The 14,234-nt window shown below is 37.4% G+C and overlaps 1 protein-coding gene across 1 annotated transcript; it reads left to right on the forward strand.

Annotated features, from left to right (window-relative positions):
- The first annotated feature begins 4,693 nt into the window (after window positions 1-4,693).
- On the forward strand, window positions 4,694-13,037 carry LOC106134391 (cytochrome P450 4d1). Its single transcript, XM_060948960.1, is given in 10 exon segments — window positions 4,694-4,850; window positions 5,510-5,599; window positions 6,000-6,110; window positions 6,956-7,147; window positions 7,924-8,120; window positions 8,730-8,790; window positions 9,340-9,541; window positions 10,419-10,570; window positions 11,839-12,018; window positions 12,871-13,037. Coding segments are annotated over 10 exon segments (1,509 nt in total).
- The last annotated feature ends 1,197 nt before the right edge of the window (window positions 13,038-14,234 follow it).

A 14,234-nucleotide genomic window follows, 5' to 3' on the forward strand; every position in this document is an offset into this window, starting at 1 on the left:
GTGGCCAGTTCTAATTGGCCTGTGTCTTGGATGTTTATCTATATAAGTATTTATTAGTATCGTTGGTTTAGTATGTTGTAACACAAGTTTCGAATTTACTTTAAGGTTAATAAAGTAAATCTAATAATCCAAGACAACAGGGGACTTTCCTCCACAACAATATTTCTAACATTCTCAGGAAAACAATAAAAATCTATGTAGGACAATACAAATTAACAGAATTGAAAGAGATTAAGACCAGTTATTTTAAAACTTAAAAGTCTCTTTAAAACTTAAAAGAAATCTACCTATTCTCTTTCCAATGGATGTCGTAAAAGTCGACTAAGGGATTGGCTTATAAACTTAGTATTCTTCTTTTAGGCGACAGGCTAGCAACCTGTCACTATTTGAATCTCAATTCTATCATTAAGCCAAACAGCTGAACGTGGCCTATCAGTCTTTTTAAGACTATTGGCTCTATCTACCCCGCAAGGGATATAGCCCTGGTTATATGTATGTACGTATAACCCGTGAAGAGTTAACAAGAACACGAATAAACTCACTTGGACATTTGTAATGTTAATTGGTACTTAAAACTTTATTGTATAAATTAAAATGTACAAAAGGCGGACTTAATGCTTAATGTTTGTCATTCTCTACCAGTCAATAGCTGACCATTCAGTGGGTGGTGTATTATTGCAAAATTAAACAGGCTAAGTGCGTGTCGGGCCTCGCGCTATGAATTCCCACAACATTATTTTAAAATATTTTTTTTAAAGATTTTTTTAAAGCTTTTTGATAATTATCGTGAAACGGGACAGTGATAGTTGAATAACTACCTAGCGAATGCTAGATAGAAATGACGTCGCGTATTATGAGGTTGGGACGTGGTGAACTTAAAAAAACATAACCTCAAAAAACAAACCTTGTTAATAAAGAATCCTACTAATATATAAATGCGAAGTTTTTAGTATGTCAGGATGTCAGTATGGATGTTTTTTACCACTTTACGCAAAAACTACTGAACCGATTACGAGGAAATTTGGTATGTAGGTAGCTGAAGACCCGGAATAACGTAAAGGCTACTATTTGTCGCAGAGTTCCCGCGGGAATGATAGGGTTTCCATGCGGACGAAGTCGCGGGCGGCCTCTAGAAGGTACATAATAAATTATGTTGAATTAGAGTTGAAGTACACATTTTATCATTCGAATTCACAATTTTGTGCTAAGGTCGCACGATATTTCGTGAGTCAAATTATTGCCTCCCAGAGCTACTTACTATAATTTTTATAGGTTTGCACACTTACCATACTTTCTTTTCTATATTATGACTTCCACCGGACTTTCGGTGTTTCTGCCAATGTCATGGTTTGAAAAGTCACGAAGTTACGAAATTGGACGGTATACAATCTGAAAGGAGAAGGTTTGCACGCTTACCTGAATGGATCCCTAAATTAAGCGATAGTGTCAATTAAAGTAATGTGTCAATCAAAAAATATATAATGCAAATTACTATACCAAAAAAAAAATTGTATAAATTACATTAAAACAGTGCGTAGGTGTAAACAATACCGCTTAATATTAAATGTTTATTGTCTAAAGAATCTATTAATACAGGGTGACATTTAAAACAACTGCATCCTTTTAAACATAGACGGGGTGATATGACGTATTTAGGCTCGTGGATTTTGATACTTTTATTTTATTCGTACTTTCTGAAATATGAACTGATAATTTACTTTTAACGTTTTTAAATATCCTTTAGATGAGTACACTTAACAGTTAAATTTATGCAGTTGAATTAAAAGTCACCCTGTATAAAACGCAAAGGTAACTGACTGACTGACCTCTCAACGGACAGCCCAAAGACAAGACCATAGAATTGTGGCGGGAGTGTATCGATATTAATTCCAAATATATAAATTAAATCAGGTAGATGAAAAGAATACATAAAATCACACCCCTTTCCCGGAGATTTCATCTTTCCACTTGCCACGATCTCTGCATACTTCTATCGCTTCATCCACATACATAACTCTCTTCAAGCAAGCTCGTCGGTTTCGGGTACTCTTGACCTGGTCTTTTGCCAATACGTCTCCGATTTGATCAAGGTACGTTCGTCTAGGCCTTCCCACTCCAAAAGTCCTATTCACACTTTCTTTGTATATTATCTGAATGACACTTACATATTTGATTATAACTAGAGACCGCCCGCGACTTCGTCCGCGCGGAATCATTCCCGCGGGGACTCCGGGTTAAAAACCTATATATTATTCTGGGTTCAACTACCTACATAAATTTCATCATAATTGGTTCAGTAGTTTTTGCGTGAAAGAGTAATAAACATCCATACTGACATCCTGACATACTCACAAACTTTCGCATTTATAGTAATAGTAAGTAGGATTATATGCAATAAACAAGGCAGTTGTTAGCTGTATAAATGTACACAAAAGCATTCAGGATGTCAATAAATGACAAAATTACATGAAAATTACATGACAAAACGGCTGTGATGAAGCAATTGCATGTTGCAGTTGATAATTGCATGAATTTGTGCAGTTCAGAAGACTGCACTGCAATGAACATGACTTCGTTTACAAAGAAACAAAACGATATTCAACTTTCATTTTTTAACTATGTTATCCAAACCAATACATACATACATACAATCACGTTTATCACGTTTTAGCGACATCTATACGCCACAAGTTACAAAAATAAAAAATGAATTCACGCGACGATATTAGTCTAAAACAGCGAAAAACCTAAATCGCGCAAGCATAAATTTCACGGATTGGAGCATATATAGATAAATAAATATATATATACGGGACAAATTACACTGATTGAGTTAGCCTCGAAGTAAGTTCGAAACTTGTGTTACGAGATACTAACTCAACGATACTATATTTTATAATAAATCCTTATATAGATAAACATCCAAGACCCAGGCCAATAAGAGAAAGTTCGTTTCTCATCATGCCCTGGCCGGGATTCGAACCCAGGACCTCCGGTGTCACAGATAAGCGCACTACCGCTGCGCCACAGAGGCCGTCAAATAATATACAACCTCAACCAATATACAACCTCCGACACAACATTATCGGAGCCGCGGTTCCCCAGGCATAACACCTAGCCTGGCGGAAGATCTTCCCTTTGGTGGCGGTCGAGCCGAATCATCGCTCCCGCTACAATATCTCAATGTAACATAATTATTTTCACATATAACATAATATTATCAGAAAAAAAGATGACTAAGACCAGCTTTTCAGTCTCTTTAAAACTTTAAAAAAAATCTATCTATTCCCTTAAGGCGACTAAAGGATAGGCTTATAAACCAGGAATTCTTTAAAGCGATGGGCTAGCAACCTGTCACTATTTCTCAATTCTATCATTAAGCCAAACAGCTGAACGTGGCCTATCAGACTTTTCAAAACTGTTGGCTCTGTCTACTTCGCAAGAGATATCAGACGTGATTATATGTATGTAGGTATATACCGCAGATCACCTATGTATTCCTATATGGCACGTGGCCGGACAAGCACTTTGCAATTACATACATATGGTCACGTCTATATACCTTGCGGGGCAGACTTCTGTGACAAACTTGGGGTTCTCCCCAAGTTTGCTAGCCTATCCCTTAGTCGCCTTTTACGACATCCATGGGAAAGAGATGGAGTGGTCCTATTCTTTTTTGTATTGGTGCCGGGAACCACACGGCACTTTGCAATTATTTCTTTTTTAATTCTGTTAATAAAGAACTTGGTACATGCGTGTCAGGTTTTTACACATGTCCTCATACTATTATAGTTTAAACGCATACGCGATGAGAAAACAAAATAATAATGATGATTAAATATAATAACACATAATTGCATCTATCTAACACTCAATTATGCCATTTAATGAATTACTAAGGCGATCCGAAAGATGACCGTAATTATGAAATGAAATTACATAAATTGTTTTCAACTTGTATTGTCAGAGAGCCTGTAATCATAACATTTAGATAGCAACCTGCCACTATTTGTATCTCAAATCCATGTATAAGCCATAGAATAGAATAGAATAGAATAGATTTACTTTCAAAATTGGATACAAGGTATCACTTATTGACGTCACATCCTTTCTTACATCACATCTAATTATAACTACTACCGCTTCCAAAGTATATAGCTGAACGTGGTCTTTCAGTCTTTTTCAGTCTTTTTAATGTACCAAAGTATGTATTTACCTTTCGTTAGAGCGTTGGCAGGCGAGTTTATATCATCAAACTCGAAAATATGGCCGCTACGTTACAAAGTACCTATTGGAGTTCGTAATTGTTACTGTCAACATAACAAAAACCGGTTACTTATTACGGTTTCTATATAAAATAAAACAGACCACGTACAGCCAAAATTAATAATCACGTCTATATCCCTTGCGGGGTAGACAGAGCCAACATTCTTGAAAAGTCTGATAGGTCATGTTCAGCTATTTGGCTTTAAGATAGAATTGAGATTCATATAGTGACAGGTTGATAGCCCATCGCCTAAAAGAAGAATCCCATAAGTTTATAAGTCTATCCCTCAGTCGCTTTTTACGACATCTATTCTTTTCTCGTCCTATTCGTTTTTCTATTGGTGCCGGGAACCACACGGCATATATTATAAGTAAAATAATTATAAGTACGGATAAAAGAAGATTACAATTATAATGATTTTCTAGAATGATCCCGTTGATTCTTGGGGTCTTACTGCTGATCTGCGCGTACGGCGTCACGCAGTTGCGTGAGCGGCGCGCGCGCAAGATGTTGGCGGGTCTACCATCGTACTCATATCTGCCATTTGTGGGGAACTTACACCACTTTTTTGGAGGTCCTGAAGGTATGATATTAGATACTTTTGTAGAGCTTTTTCTTCTTCATGGCTTTCAGACCCAAATGCATCATCACCTCTCTGGAGAGAACCAAGGTTGGGTGTTTTAACTCACTGTCAGAGCATCGGTTGGTATTCAAACTAATGCACGTAAGATGTTTGTCAATATAACTTTTTATAACTAAATATAGTATAGTTGAGCTAGTATCTCGTAACACAAGTTTTGAACTTACTTCGAAGCTAATTCTGTGTAATCTGTCTCGTATATACATACATACATACATATAATCAAGTCTTTATCCCTTGCGGGATAGATAGAGCCAACAGTCTTAAACAGCCTTCAGCTGTTTAATGATGATGGATGTTATAAAGGCGACTAAGGGATAGGTTTATAAACTTGGGATTATTTTTAATCAGCAACCTATCACTATTTGAACTGCTGAACGTGTCCTATTAGTCTTTTAAGACTGCAATCCCTGTCCACCCCGCAAGGGATATAGACGTGACTCTATATATTTATGTATTGGTGCTTGGTGCGATAAAGTGTTTTATTTTTTTACATACATACATATGGTCAGGTCTATATCCCTAACGGGGTAGACAGAGCCAACAGTCTTAAAAAGACTGAATGGCCACGTTCAGCTACATATAGTTTATTTTTTTTGCAGAAGTATTTCGAAAAATGACCGAGTTTTGTCAAAAAGCCGAAGAGACTGACAAACCGGTGCTATTGTGGGCCGGCAGTTTTCCTGTTCTGTGTAAGTATTAATAATTAAGTAAGTATTTCAACCCATCTCTTTCCCATGGATGTCTTAAAGGGCGACTAAGGGATAGGCTTATAAAATTGCGATCCTTTTTTTAGGCGATGGGCTGGCAACCTGTCACTATTTGAATCTCAATTCCATTATTAAGCCGAGCAGCTGAACGTGGCCATTCAGTCTTTTCAAGACTGTTGGCTCTGTCTACCCCGCAAGGGATATAGACGTGACCATATGTTTGTATGTTCAAATTCAAAATTTTTATTGATCCCTGAGTCGCCTTTTACGACATCCATGGGAAAGAGATGGAGTGGTCCTATTCTTTTTGTATTGGTGCCGGGAACCACACGGCACGTTTTGAATTTGAATATGAATGGAAATTATTTTTTATTTATTTCAGTTTTGTGCAATGCTGAGGATGTGAAGCTGGTGACCAACTCGTTTGTGGGTAAACCTTACTATTACTATTTCGCCAAACAGTGGCTCGGGGACGGCATCTTAATTGCACCAGGTGAGAAATACATCCTACTACTATTATAAAGGCGAAAGTTTGTATGGATGTTTGTTACTCTTTCACGCAAAAACTACTGAACCGATTACCATGAAATTTGGTATGTAGGTAGCTGAAGACCCAGAATAACACATAGGCTACTTTTTATCCCAGAGTTCCCGCGGGATTGATAGGGTTTCCATGCGGACGAAGTCGCGGGCGGCCTCTAGTCTATACATATATTATAACGCTGAAGAGTTTGTTTGTTTGTTTAAACGCGCTAATCTCAGGAACTACTGGTTCGATTCGAAAAATTCTTTTTGTGTTGAATAGACCATTTATCGAGGAAGGCTTTAGGCTATATAACATCACGCTGCAACTATGAGGAGCGAAGAAATAATGGAAAATGTGAAAAAAATGGGGCATTCTTGAGGCTTTAATGATGCCCAAAATAACTATTACACGCGGACGAAGTCGCGGGCACAGCTAGTTAGGTATAACTACTGGAAGGCTACAGATATTTTTTGCATGTGTACTTACCATTACTACCAATACAAAAAAGAATAGGACCACTCCATCTCATTTACCATGGATGTCGTAAAAGGCGAGTAAGGGATAGGCTCACAATCTTGGGATTATTACTCTGGTTGATGGGCTAGCAACCTGTCACTATTTGAATCTCAATTCTATCATTAAGCCTAACAGCTGAATGTGGCCTATCAGTCTTTCAAGACCGCTGGCTCTGACTAGCCCGCTAGGGATATAGACGTGATCATATATGAATGAATAAATGACAAAATTCATTTAAATCAAACTTATCGTTAAACAGATTTTGGCGTAAAAATGATTTTTTATTTCCCCATTAGCGCCAATTTGGAAGCGCAACATCAAGAAGATAGCATCCGCCGGCTCCTTCAACACAACTACAGTGGAGAGTTATCAAGAGAAGTTCAGCGCTCAAGCTGTCAAGTTGACAGAGCTATTGAAGGCTGAAGCCGGTAGACCGCCCTTCGACATGATGGATATACTGGCTAATATTACTCTTGAAACTGTGTGTCGTAAGTAGTCAAATCTTCTTCAGGATCCCAATAGCTAAATCGACACAAATATGTATGATTACCTGTCACTCCGCATTGGTTCTGTTGTGGCTCTGTAAGATGGAAAATAATAGAATTTTAGTCCTCATAAGGGAGGTAATATGTAAAAAAACCATTCCTTATTAGACCAATTTCATAGAAATCAACTTGTTATTATATTTATAAAATATAATAATAATAAAGAGGAAAGATTTGTATTTTTGTATGTTTGTGTGGAATAAACTCAAAAACTACTGGTCCGATTTTGATAAAATTTGGCACAAATATAGAATAGACCTTCAAAAGTGACATAGGCATAAATTTGTTTTTACTCTTTGTTTATTTCAAAATACAAAACACAAAAATATGTCCACCCGTGCGAAGCCGGGGCGGGCCGCTAGTATAAAATACACACAAACCGTAGCTACTACTAAAATGCGTAGTCATATTTAATGTACAACGCCATCTATTAGCTAAAAAAGTAAATAAATCTACACTGCAACCGTATGTTTCATAACAAGAATAATATTATTTCGCGATTCTAATACCTAACATATTTTTGAAATCGTACGTCAAACGCATTAATTAGGCGTATTTGAATTTTCTTTTTTTTATTATCTTTTCCATGTGGCCAGTTGCAAACTTTTTTTTTAATGGATTCGATTTGAACAAAAGAGGTTGGATTTTAATAAGTTTCGGACCTATGGTTTGAAAATAGACTGCGACACTTTTTTTACACAGAGTTTTTTTTCTTTAAGAAACGGCGCTTGGTGTATGCTATACATCAGACTCCACTTTCATGGTGAAGTACTACCACTCTTTCAACCGGACCCTCTCCCTGATGTTCTCCAGGGGGTTCAACATTCTCTACCACTCGGACTTCCTATACAGTCTTACACCAATGTATCGAGAGTTCAATAAGCATGTGGCTGTTCTACACGAGGTCACGGATGCGGTAAGATTTGACTGGTCAGTCAGTCTTTTTGAAGTCAAAACATTCTCTACCACTTTCATTTTCTATATTCTCCACCAATACACCAATATGTGGTAAGAGTTGACTGGTTAGTCAGTCGTCTTTTCCAATTTTGAAGTTGAAATGATTCGGTTAAGCCGACAAATTTCAGATAACGCTTGCTTTTTTGAAATTGGTGGAGTAGTAATTAGTAGTAATAATATATCTTAATTATAAAATTCTCGTGTCACAATGTTCGTTCCCGTACTCCTCCGAATCGGCTTTAATGATTCTCATGAAATTTTGTGAGCATATTGAGTAGCTCTGAGAATCGGCCAACATCTATTTTTAGTGATAAGGGTTGTGGGTTGTTAACTAGAAATTACTTAAAAATTATTTGTATGGCAAAACAACGTTTGCTGGGACAGCTAGTATTATATATATAAAGTATTAATCGAGATTACAATTCCTTCATATTCTATCCAATATGCATCTGTTGGTAAAAGATTTTTTATTATCGGTTGATTAGTTCCGGATATTGCGCCCTACATACAAAGTACAAACCTCTTTTATGTTGATGTTGTTTTTAAATATATATTTTTTTTCTTTCAGGTAATGTCTCAAGTAAGCGAACAAAGAGATAATATGAAGAAACCTGGAAATGACACAAACGGTAATTTAATGATTCATACATACATACCTACATATAATCACGTCTAAATCCCTTACGGAGTAGACAGATTGGACAATCTTGAAAAGACTGACAGGCAACGTTCAGCTGTTTGGCGTAATAATGTAATTGAGATTAGCTTTTTTCTTAGTCTTCTTTTACGACATCCATGGGGGATAAAGATGATGATTGGGGGAAGTAAGATGTGGAGTGTAGGAGCACTTATGTGACGGGAACCACACGGCACAGATATACTTATGAACATATTTTTTGTACTTCCGTTTCATATATGTATATACAAAACATTAGTTGTGCCTGCGACTTCGTCCTCGCGGAATAGTTATTTTGGGCATAGTTGAAGCCCTCATGGATGAATAATTTACCCCGTTTTTTTTCACATTTCCCATTATTTCTTTGCTCCTTATAGTTGCAGCGTGACGTAGGTAATACAGCCTTAAGCCTTCCTCGATAAATGGTCTATTCAACACAAAAATAATTTTTCAATTCGAACCAGTAGTTCCTGACATTGCGCGTTATGATTCTATAATTCAGGTAAACCCCGAGCGAAATACAAATCTTACCTGGACTATCTCCTGGAGCTTCACGAGAGGGATCCCAGCTTCACCTGGGACCAGATCAGGTCGGAGGTGCACACCATCATCCTGGCTGGACAGGAGACAGTCGCTACAGCGCTGTACTACATCTTCCTGATGGTCGGATGCCATCCAGAAGTCCAGAAGAAGTTGTATGATGAGTGCGTTTATTTCAAATTTATCTATAGATAGATATACATATAATAAAACAGTAAAAATATTTTGTCTGTACATTAAGTATTTTTGACTGAAATGGATAGTGGGACACTTAGAATGAACAATAGAAAGCAAAAAAATTTTATTTTTATTTTTTTGTCTGTCTGTATGTAGGATCATGCTTATCTCCGAAAGTACTGAACCGATTTGCTTAAAACTTTCACCAATTGCTTTGTTTTAACTCAGAAAAACATTTGAAATTTGTTTCATCAAAATCGGTTCACTAAAAAAAAGTTATCGTTATTTGAATGAACTCAAGGCATGAGTTTGCCTGCAAATAAGTTTACGCGGAAAAATTCGAAATTTACGCGGACGAAGTCGCGGGCAACAACTAGTATCTACTTACGATGTTAACGATGGGCAAGCAACCTGTCACTAGTTGAATCTCAATTCGATCAGTAAGCCATTGAAGCAGCTGAACGTGGCCTTTCAGTTTTTTCAAGACTGTTGGCTCTGTCTACCCCGCAAGGGATATAGACGTGATTATATGTATGTATGCTAGCCCATCACCTATAAAAGGATTTCAAAGTTTACAAGCCTACCTCATAGTCGCCTTTTCCGACATCCACGGGAAAATACAAATACAAATATGTACTTTATTTGCTTTAAATGCGGCACAATTATAGGTGTTACAAAGCAATATATACATTTCGCGCATTTAACCAGTCATGGCATGCAAAAATACAGAAAATTCAAATTAAATTAAAATTGAAAGATTCTAAAGTGCTGGAAAGCACACGGCACCGTAGTATCGATAGTTTAATCGATACAATTCTTTCACTAGTTAAAACACTACTTAAAACTATAACATCTAATCCACAGACAAAAAGACATATTTGGTGATAGCAAGCGGCCAGTGACCCAGGCTGACTTGGACCGCATGGTGTACTGCGAGGCCGTTGTCAGCGAGACCCTCAGACTGTACCCCCCGGCACCCTCAGTCATAAGATATGCTGACCAGGATCTGCCTATCAGTGAGGAGTTAACTAGATAACCTATAAGTTACCTAACCTATAAGGTGCCGTGTGGTTCCCGGCACCAATACAAAAAGAATAGGACCACTCCATCTCTTTCCCATGGATGTCGTAAAACGCGACTAAGGGATAGGCTTAAAAACTTGGGTTTCTTCTTTTAGGCGATGGACTAGCAACCTATTTGAATCTCAATTCTATCATTACGCCAAAGAGCTGAGCGTGGCCTATCAGTCTTTTCAAGGCTGTTGGCTCTGTCTACCCCGCAACGGATATAGAAGTGACCATATGTAATGTACCTATAAGTTAAACCAGGCGTATAAACTTGGGATTCTTCTTTCAGTCGATGAGCTAGCAACCTGTCACTATTTGAATCTCAATTCTTTCATTAAGCCAAACAGTCGAACGTGGACTATCAGTCCTTCAAGACTGTCGGCCCTGTTTACCCCGCAAGGGATATAGACGTGAGTGTATGTATTTTGCTAGCTTTTGAATCTTCCCTTTTTGTTCTTAAGAACTAACACATGTCGGTTAAGTGGATCGTCCTCCATTAATTTCTAGATTTTTGTGGCGTGGCATTTCGAGACTGTTGGCTCTGTCTACCCTGCAAGGGACTAAGAAGTAAAAATTAAAAGTGTAGAAATTAATGTTATAATTTATTTAATAGTTATTTATTTCATTATAAATAGGAAACTTAATTAAAATGAACTCAAATTAAAACTATTAAATAAATTATAACATTACACATAAAAAAAAATTATGGTGCTTAGGTATACATGCGTACCATCACGCCTGGTTTCCATTGGAGTAGGCAGAGACTATAATTCCTTAAATAATTTACCAGTATGACATAAAATTTTCATTCAGCATGCTTCCTGGCAAAGGGTCAGGTCAAGAGTACTCGAAACCGCCGAGCTTGCATGAAAAGTATGCAGAGATCGTGGCAAGTGGAAAGATGTAGTCTCTGCCTACCCCTCCGGGTAAAATGCATAATTTTATACATGTACTAGCTGTGCCCGCGACTTCGTCCGCGTGGAATAGTTATTTCGGGCATCATTGAAGCCCTCAAGGATGAATAATTTTCCCCGTTTCACATTATCCATTATTTCTTCGCTCCTAATAGTTGCAGCGTGATGTTATATAGCCTTAAGCCTTCCTCGATAAATGGTCTATTAAACACAAAAATAATTTTTCAATTTGAACCAGTAAGTAGTTCCTGAGATTAGCGCGTTCAAACAAACAAACGTATGTATGTATGTATCATTTACCAGGTTCGTGCACAATACCTAAAGGCACAGCATGCTGCGTTGGGGTCTGGGGTCTCGGCAGGTCTCGTCGTCTTTGGGGCTCCGACGCGGAGGAGTACCGCCCTGGACGGTGGCTGGAGCCCGACTGCCCTGGGAATACCGTGGCGTTTGCGTCTTTCAGCTACGGAAGACGAGCGTGCATTGGTAAGACTCACATACAAGTAGAAAAGAATAGATTTAGAATAGAATATGTATTCAGGAGACAATTAGCCGAGCACATTATCTCAATTTACTGTACTTTTGCGGTTGGTTATATTTCGTTTATTAGTGTGACAACGAACTTATGTATTATATTTTTTTGTATTTTATGTTCTTATGTAAGTGATGTAAATTATGTCTTTATAAAAATAAAAGTCTATAAACATAAACATAGACCACTAGCATATGCTAAATCGCGATATTAAAGGTTTCACGGATTGGAGCATAAATACAACCTCCGAGTTAAGATCGTCTGTCGCGCAGGCGTGACACTTAGCCTGGCAGAATCTTCCCTTTGTGTCGGTCGAGCCCGAACTATTGCTCTTGCTACTAATTACAAAGAAATTGGAATAATTAATAGGCCTTTATTATTCCGATTCTTACGACAAATTAAAAGTTTCTTGTATTTAAAACCCGCTGTCAAACTATGTTGCTTCTAACCTATTAATATTGACCCGTTTCAAAAGCAGAATCGGGGCTCTGGTTTATTAGTTTGACTACCGCCCGCCGCTCGCTACAATTACGGCCTCTGTGGCGCAGCGGTAGTGCGCTTGTCTGTGTCACGGGAGGTCCCGGGTTCGAATCCCGGCCAGGGCATGATGAGAAACGCACTTTCTCTGATTGGCCTGGGTCTTGGATGTTTATCTATATAAGTATTTATTATAAAATATAGTATCGTTGAGTTAGTATCTCGTAACACAAGTCTTGAACTTACTTCGAGACTAACTCAATCTGTGTAATTTGTCCCGTATTAAAAAAAAAAAAAACTACAATTTTTTACTCCTTTTGTTTTTTCAGGGAAAAAATACGCAATGGCATTCATGAAGACGGCGCTGTCTCAGTGTGTGAGGGATTTGGAGTTCAAATCTGAGGCCGACAAAATGCAGTTCAAGGTTGCTTTAGCCCTGAGGCCAGTTAATCATCATTTCATCGAAATAAGTCTGCGAAAATGACAGAATATGTAATATTTCACATTTCTTCCGTCAAATAAAATTTATTTGCAATTGTGTGTCTTTTTTATCTGTCTGGTGAAAATGCTGCAGTGTACTTTGTTCCGCCGCTTTGGAAGCGGTAGTAGAAATAATTTATACTTAAGTTACGTTTGTTACCGCTTCTTCTGCACTGACGCTTTGGAAGCGGCAGTAAACTTAGTTTTAAATAATTTATTTGACGTCAACCAATGTTGTGAAACCAAAAGATATGACAATTAGTAAGTGACATGAAGTAAATTTAAAGTAGGATAATATCTTCTTTCGAAATAAAGCTTAAAGGTTTTCAACGTCTCCATCGATTTGCATAATAAGTACTATGTATTATGTCTAAAGCCAGTTGTGAAATGGTAATTAATAATTCCTGAACACTTGGTTTTCTCTCGCCCATCCCTTCGTTACCCATTCACACCGAACTGGTGTCCAATTTTGAAATTCAAACGTATTTGTAACGCGTATTCTAGTTAGGCCGTGTGGTTCCCGGCACTAATAGAAAAAAGAATAGGACCACTCCATTTCTTTCGCCGTGGATGCCGTAAAAAGCGACTAAGGGATAGGCTTATAAACTTAGGATTCTTCTTTTAGGCGACAGGCTAGCAACCTGTCACTATTTCAATCTCAATTCTATCATTAAGCCAAACAGCTGAACGTGGCCTATCAGTCTTTTTAAGACTGTTGGCCCTGTCTACCCCGCAAGTGATATAGACGTGATAATATGTATGTATGTATTATAATATAAAGCATACCTACCATTAAATCGGCAGAGGTCAAAAGAGGTAAATGATTTTGTGGAAGGCGTAATACCAACTGTACATATCGTTATTAAATTATTCATATATTGATTTGTTTGAATTTTAATAATTCGGATGTGAAAACAAACACCGTTTGTTTGTTTACTAATTTTTTTTTTGTTTAAAATAGATTTAATATCATTCGACAGCGGACGCTTTCGAGTGATTTAAAGATATAGTAGTATCGACTATGACCATTCGAATATGTAAATTTAAAATTCATTCATTTGATTCAGGCCGTTGAATTAATATGGCAAATAGGATTTAGAAGGCTCTTGGAAAAATTTGCAACATTAAAGGTTTGGTTTATAAAAAAGTAGTAATTGTAAAAATATATTAGCCATTTCCTATTAAGAAAATCTGTTGAACTCTATAGAAGATT

The sequence above is a fragment of the Amyelois transitella genome, chromosome 17 (genome assembly GCF_032362555.1).
Source record: "Amyelois transitella isolate CPQ chromosome 17, ilAmyTran1.1, whole genome shotgun sequence".
NCBI lineage: Eukaryota > Metazoa > Arthropoda > Insecta > Lepidoptera > Pyralidae > Amyelois > Amyelois transitella.